The following is an 8,226-nucleotide window of genomic DNA, read 5'->3' as shown; positions in this document are numbered from 1 at the left end:
ATTCGTACGCTTGAAATTTTTACTCTTCTTTGCCTTCACAAATTTATTATTGGCAGGTTCCTTTTGATCTTTTCTTCAAAAACATGAGCTTTCATGATAGGCTCCCTCAAGATGTTATTGTCGCGGTATCGTGTCTCTTGTTCAATTTGCAGGTGTTGCAATAATTGTTCAAGAGTCAAATCTTCCTTCTTGTGTAAGAGTTTGCTTCTGTACTCTTTCCAAGATGGAGGAAGTTTTGAGACAATCGCACCAACATAAAAGTTTTCATCAAGAGCAATTCAAGTTATAACAATTTTATTAGCTATAAGTTGAAATTCTTGTACTTGTTCAGTGATTGACTTGTCATCAACCATTTTGAACACCATATAATTTGAAATAAGAAATTTCTTTGAACTCGCCTCTTCTGCTAAATGAATAGCATTAAGAGTATCCCGAATCTCCTTAGCAAATTTACACTTAATATAATATTGATCATAATATTTATTGGACATTCCTTCAAGAATATAATTCTTGCATAAGTAATCAGCATCTTGCCATTTGACAATTTGTTCTTTAATTAAAGTAGCCTCGTCCGTTGCTACTTCAGAACTAGGAGCCTCAGGACAAGGTTTCTCAAGAACATACGCTAACTTTAATCGTCTCAAAAAGAATTCCATCTTTCCACGCCATCTAGAAAAGTCTTTTCCATCAAATATTTCAAAATTAGGATTAGGCAAAGATGGAACATTGTTCGTTATTGATGTGGATGTCATAGAGACAACTATCTTCAAATTGTTAGAACAAATGAACAAGAATGATAAAATTACAAGGAATACAAAATAAAACTTGCTTGGGTTAGAGGCACGTTAATACGTTTCTTGAAGATAGTTGGATTCTCTCCCTCGAGCAATCGGAAGAATAAATAACAACTCTATCTTCGGGATTCAACTAAGCCACAAAACAAGTAGCATTCAAGAATGTTGCTCTTCTATTCTTGAATTGGTGATTTCACCTTTTGATCAATGTCTCACAAGTGTTTTCAAGGGAAAGTATTTTTGTTTGAAATGCTTATCTTTTTCAACCAAAGGAAACTCAATTTATAGGATAAAAAGTTTTTGCAAGAAAAGATTTTTAATTAATAGAATTTATTAGGTTCATGAATTGGAAACAAAAAACTTGTCTTTCAAAAACCCATAACGTAGAATTAAAAAAAAACTTCTTGCAAATGTTTGTAACATAGAATTAAAATAAATGAATTTTACAACTCACATTCATGTATTTGTTATTTCAAAATGGATGAATTTGTTTCAAAATTAATTGAAACACTAACTCTTACAAAATATAGAAGAAATAATATAAAAATCAACAAATTAGAAAAAGAACTCAATGAACTAAAAATATTATATGAAAATAAACAAAAAGAAAAAACCAAAGGAATTGAATTAACTAACGAAATAAATAAAATTAAACGAAAGTTACAAGAAAACCTTGAAATAGATGAGATAGGTGAATTAGATACAATAGGTCATGACCAAAAATAAAAAATAAGTGATATGAGTAAAACATATACAGAACTTTTAGAACAAATAAATAACCCAAATGAATTAGAAATAAATACACGAGATGTTAAAATGGATGATAAACCCAGCACATCAGGAGTAAAAAACCGAAAAATTAGTCAAAGAAGAACAATCCCCACTTATTATACTTACGAACAATCGGATAGATCAGATACGCTATGGAACAGTAGACTAAATAAAAAATGGACACCTAAACCAATAACAGAACAACATAATTTCTTAAATTTAGATTGTGTTACAGATACTAATAAAACAATCCAATTATGGATATGATACATATCAAAACAACTTATTGACAATAAAATAACAATCAACTAAATACCAGGCTATATAGAAAGAACACTAATAGGAGCAACAAAATTATGGCTCGGAAATATATCTAAGGAAAGTTTAGAAACGCTCAAAACTAATAAACTATTGGATGGAACTATAGCAACAACAAATATGGATATACTAGCTAAATATGAAATGGCTATAAGAAATGAGTTTAGTAGTATGACTACAGAAATAGAAGAACAAAATAAAGAAAAATTAACCAATAGACTCCTTATGACAAAATTAGTTATATGTAATATGTGTTATCTGGATAAATATACATGTTCATTTAAGGAATATTATTACAAAGGAAAATACGATATAAATGAAAGCAAGGAGATGCGAAAGCTATATTTCTCAAAACTACCAGAACCTTTTGGTTCCAAAATAATTAAAGATTGGAATAATGAAAGGAGTAACAGATACTCTCGGAGAAAGAATAAAATTCTTACACCATTGATTTATACAACTATGTGAAAAACACAAAACTGAAATAAAAATGAAAAAAGTATTACTAAAAAACTTAAAATGCTTTAAAAATAAAAGAGCCCCACAATTTGGATGTACAGAAAAATATTATAAAAAACGACGACATAGACGATATAAAAAATATGGAACTAAATATAAATACAGGAAACCACACAAAATATATTATGTAGAGAATTACAAAACTAAAGGAACATATAATACAAAAAAGAAACCATCAGAATGTACTTGTTACAACTGTGAAAAGCTAGGACACATTGCTAAAGATTGCAAACTACCAAAAAATCCAAAGAAAAAACAATTAGCGGAAATATTAATAGACAATGAAGAATACATGCAATTAGATTACTTAGACAATGAATTAAGTGAAAATGACAGCATATACAAATTATCAGACAATGACCTAAGCTTAGAAATAGATGAAGAAATAACTGAAGAAGAAATCTAATGTCTGAAGAAGATATACAAATAATATCAAAAGAAAATTATGAAAATGAAGAATCATCGGAAAAAATCATATTTGATAGTACAATATTTGAACAAATAAAAGGAAAAGAACTAGACTTAAGTGTCGAAAAAGTATTTGAGATAGCAACTATAAGAAATTGGTTCAGAAAGCAAAAAGATGAATATTATATAGTTAGTCAAAAGGAACACATCATAGATTGTAAATATACAAAAGGAAAGGCACAAATACCAATAAAAAATAAAAGATACTTTAGGAGCTAGAATAAAATTTCTACATTATTGGTTTGTACAACTATGTGAAAACCAAAAAGAAAAAATAAAAATGGAGAAAGTATTTATTAAAAATCTAGCATGTTGTAAAGATAAAATAGCAACACAGTTTGATTGCACAAATAAATATTATTAAAAACAAAGAACTAAACGACACAAAAACTATAGAAAAACAAAAAATAGATATAACTACAAAAAACCAAGACAAAGATATTATGTAAAAAAATTTATAAAATAAAAACACCGTATAGACCAAAGAAAAAACTATCAGAATGTACTTGTTACAACTGCGGAAAGATAGGACACTTAGCTAGAGACTGTAAATTACCTAAAAATAAAAAAATTGTAGAAGTAATTATAGATAATGACGAATACATGCAAATAGATTACATAGACTATGAATTAAGTGAAAATGATAGTATATAAATTAAAAATCTAGCATGTTGTAAAGATAAAACAACACCACAATTTGGTTGCACAAATAAATATTATAAAAAACAAAGAAATAAACGACACAAAATCTATAGAAAAACCAAAACTAGATATAAATAAAAAAACTAAGACAAAAATATTATGTAAAAAATTATAAAATAAAAAGACCGTATAGACCAAAGAAAAAACTATCAGAATGTACTTGTTATAACTGTGGAAAGATAAGACACTTAGCTAGAGACTGTAAATTACCTAAAAATACAAAAGGAAAACAAAATGCATAAGTAATTATAGATAGTGACGAATACATGCAAATAGATTACATAGATTATGAATTAAGTGAAAATGATAGCATATATGAAGTATCGGATATAGAAACTAAAATAGAAAATGAAGAAGAAAATATTGATCTAGATAATGAAGAATAATTCTAATGTCTGAGGATGACATAAAAATAATATCCAAAGAAGACTATCAAAATGAAGAATTATCAAAACAAAAAATTATATTTGATAATACAATTTTTGAACAAAACTCTTGATGTACTAGGTTGATTTATATCTCCTGTATTTATTTCTAATTTTTTGGGTTATTAACTTGTTCTAGGATTTATGTGTATGTTTCACTTATATCACTTATTTCTTATTTTTGATCGTTCATTGTATCTGATTCATTTATTTCGTCTATTTTGTCTATTTCAAGATTTTCATTAAATTTTTGTTTCATCTTATTTATTTCATTAGTCAATTCAAGTTCTTTATCTTTTTCTATTTGTTTTTATTTTTGTTTTGTTTCATATAATAATTTTAGCTTAGCTAATTCTTTTTCTAATTCACTTATTTTTGTACTTTTTATTTCTTCTAGGTGTTGTACTTCCTGTTTTGCTTGTGTTTTTATTTTTTGAATCTCTTTTGATTTATCTATTTATTCGTTTTCCTTTGTTATTCTTACTTTAGCTGTTTAACTAACTTCTAATTTTGCTATTTTCTTTTCTAACATTAGATACAAGTTATTTCCTATTTTTTTATATCTTCTTCCTAAATTTGAAATTATTATTTTTATTACTAATCCATCTTGGTTTTCATATGTTTTCTCGTCTACTGCAAATTCTTCTTTATTCATTATGGTTCGTGTTATAGCTTATATCATGTTGTAATTTGTTTTTTAGGCAATCTATTTGTATTTCTAGCATAAATATAACTTTTCTTTGTGCTAATATTGATTTATTACATACTCCTGCTAACATATTTTCTTCTAGTCTTCCTCTTTTCTTTTTTCACTCTTGCCGTTTTTCAATTATTTTCTCTATCAGTTGTTGCTTATATATTTCTTTATTCAAATAACAAACATATTTATATTCTGTTTTAGAAATTATATCTATCAAAAGATTTGTTTTGCTAGTATTCGTTTTGGTAATTTGTAATAATTCATATTTTATGTATAAAGTTTTTAACTTTTTCTGTGTCTTTCGTACTTTTCTCTCTATTTTAGTTTTTTTAATAGTCGTTATTTTATTTGTTGTCGGATTGTTCTTCATGATTTTAAGAATAAAATATTTTTCCATAATATTCTTTTTTAAGTAGATCTAATCATTGAATTTCATTAGCGTTATTTGTAATATATTTTAAATATTTATTTTCTCGAGTTCCTATTTATTAGATGATGATGTTAATTACAAGATATTAATACTCTATATATTGCAAGATCTTAATACAGATATAAAAAGAACAATTTATGAAAAATTATTGACATACGAAACATTTATATAGTGCAAATAATTATTTTCTATTTATCTCCCATTTTATTTGTGCTTCTGCATAAGATCCTGAGTAATATCTGCAACGATTTTTTTTTTCTTTGTCATATTTATATTATAAAACTCCTCCATAACTGTGATTGCTTGAATCTGTTTTAACAATATAAGTAAATGATTTGTTTTCATCGGGAAAATATAGTTTGGTAGTTTCTTACATAAGTTTTTGGTATGTCTTATATGTTCTTTATCTTTATTGTCAAAATGGTATTCAACATCTTTCTTAAGTTTTTTGTGTAATGGTTTTAGATGTTCTTCTAATTTTGGTATGAATTCCCTTACTTGGTTTACTAATCCTAGGAAGGATTGCAATTTCTTTTTTGTATCTATATTTTCATCAAAGGTGATTATTTTTTGTAGTATGTGGGTTTGCATCTTTGTCCCATTATTATCGATTTGTATTCCTAGAAATTCTATTTGAGGCTTCATAATTTCTGCTTTCTTTTTACTTAGGCTTATACCAGATTGTTTAATTATGTGTTTAAATTTTTCTAATAACCCGATATGTTCATCTTCTGTTTTTGAATATAATAATATATCATCTATAGAGACAATAACATACACAGAAATCCTAGAACAAGTGAATAACCCGAGAAAATTAGAAATAAATACAGGAGATATAAATCAACCTAGCACATCAAGAGTTAAAACCCCAGATAATAGTCCTAGAAGTAGTTCCAAATGGACAACACCAACTTATTATACAGATAATTATGAATGATCAGATAGAACAAATGCAATAATGAAGAAGAAATCTAATGTCTCAGGATGACATAAAAGTAATATCCAAAGAGGACTATCAAAATGAAGAATTTTCAGAACAAAAAATTATATTTGATAATACAATTTTTCAACAAATAAAAGGAAAAGAATTAGACTTAAGTATTGAAAAAGTACTTGAAATACCTATGTTAAGAAATTGGTTCAAAAGACAAAAGGATGAATACTATGTAGTTAGCCAGAAAGAACACATCATAGATTGTAAATACACAAAAGGAAAGGCGCAAATACCTATACTAAATAAGAGGATAATAAATAAAGAAATACAAGATATAAAAGCTAAAACACCCATAAAATACGTACACTTAGGAGGAACAAAAATATTGATAAAAACTTGTTTCAGAGAGGGAATAGACCCATCTATTGAAATATAATTAGCAGATGATAGAATTATACATCCTTTAGAACAAAGCGTAATTAGTGCAGTAAAAAGAAACTTAATATACCAAAAATTTAAATTTATAGTAAGTGTCAACTACTCATTAGCATTAACAGATAGAAATATGTAACGACCTGTTTAGTCGTATTGAGCAGCAGATTTTATTTCTAGAAAAACAGGCTGAGGCGACGAACCCAACGACGGACCGTCATGGGAACGACGGACCGTCGCAGGGTCTCATTTCCAAACACTTAGAAAATCTGAAATTGGGTACTCAAAATCGACTCTCTGAACTTCGTAACGGAATGGCAGGACGGACCGTCACAGGTGTGACGGACCGTCAAAGGCCATTCACCCAAAAATCAAGTTTCTGAACAATGCGACGGACAGCAGGACGGACCGTCGTAGGCGCGATGGCCCGTCACAACTTGCGTTATCCCAGTTGGAGTCGGATTTCTAGTTAAGTTTTAAAGGGGCGTTTTGGACTATTCCTGCTATAATTATATATTTCGTGGGTTTATATTAATAACTCAAATTCTTGGGGGTTAAAAGAGGTAACCTTAAGTTAATTAGTGGGGTATTATTGCCATCTTTTATTCTTAATTATATACTAATTAGGATAAAAGAAAGAGGGTTTGAATAAGAAAAATAGAAAGAACAAAGAGAGACAGAAAAAGAAAGAGAACGAGTAGAGAGAGAGAGAAACGAAGAGGATAGCAAGGATTTTGAGAAGATAGCTTGTTGATCGCAATTCTTCAGTGGAGGTAGGTTATGGTTTTCATGCTATTCGTAGTAAACTCTTAATAGCGAATGATATGTGTTAGTAGTATTGTAAACCTTCCATATGCTTAATTGTATGCTTGCATGAATGATGTGATTATGTAATTGTGAATAAATAAGCATGATGAAGCTATTGAATCCCAAATCTTGAAAAGAAACCCTAATCTACCTTGTTAATGATGATGCCTTGGTATAAAAGAAGGCTTGATGAACGAAAGTGGTGAGATTAGGGGATCGGGTGCCACGTTCCGGTACCAGGATAGAATATGGATCGGGTGCCACGTTTTGGTACCAGGATAGAATATGGATCGGGTGTCACATTCTGACACCAGGATAGAATATGGATCGGGTGCCACGTTCCGGTACCAGGATAGAATATGGATCGGGTGCCACGTTCCGACACCAGGATAGAATATGGATCGGGTGCCACGTTCTGGTACCAGGATAGTGTATGAGGATCGGAGTGTCACGTTCCGACACCAGGATAGAATATGGATCGGGTGCCACGTTCCGGTACCAGGATAGAATGAGGATCGGAGTGTCACGTTCCGACACCAGGATAGTATATTGAGGAGCGGAGTGTCACGTACCGACACGAGGGGAATAAAGATAATGAATCTTGAAGTATGTTAATATATTTAATCTAATGAACTGAATTCCCAAATGAGTATGATGAGGAGGTGTGAGTCCTCATTAATGTGCTTGGTGTTGTAACCAAGGGTTATGGTAACTGTAAATGCTGCATGCTAAGGATATTAGTTGATTTTATGATATTGCTTAATACATACTGTTTTCTATTTTGAGTTGGCCGATGATATCTACTCAGTACCCGTGTTTTGTACTGACCCCTACTTTTATTGTTTTCTTCTTGTTTATTTGTGGAGTGCAGCAAACGTGTCGTCATCTTCGACTCAACAGTAATTCAAGCCAGTCTTACTACATCA

The 8,226-nt window shown here is 29.4% G+C and overlaps 1 protein-coding gene across 1 annotated transcript; it reads right to left on the bottom strand.

The window, feature by feature from the left end:
* Positions 1-278: 278 nt before the first annotated feature.
* On the bottom strand, positions 279-752 carry LOC112940865 (uncharacterized). The gene has a single exon (XM_026029073.2). It carries the CDS (start codon positions 750-752, stop codon positions 279-281), a length of 474 nt encoding a protein of 157 aa, XP_025884858.2.
* Between the last annotated feature and the right edge of the window lie 7,474 nt (positions 753-8,226).

The sequence above is a fragment of the Solanum lycopersicum genome, chromosome 2 (genome assembly GCF_036512215.1).
Source record: "Solanum lycopersicum chromosome 2, SLM_r2.1".
In the NCBI taxonomy this organism is placed as follows: Eukaryota; Viridiplantae; Streptophyta; class Magnoliopsida; order Solanales; family Solanaceae; genus Solanum; species Solanum lycopersicum.
This window is presented reverse-complemented; position numbering and strand designations above follow the sequence as displayed.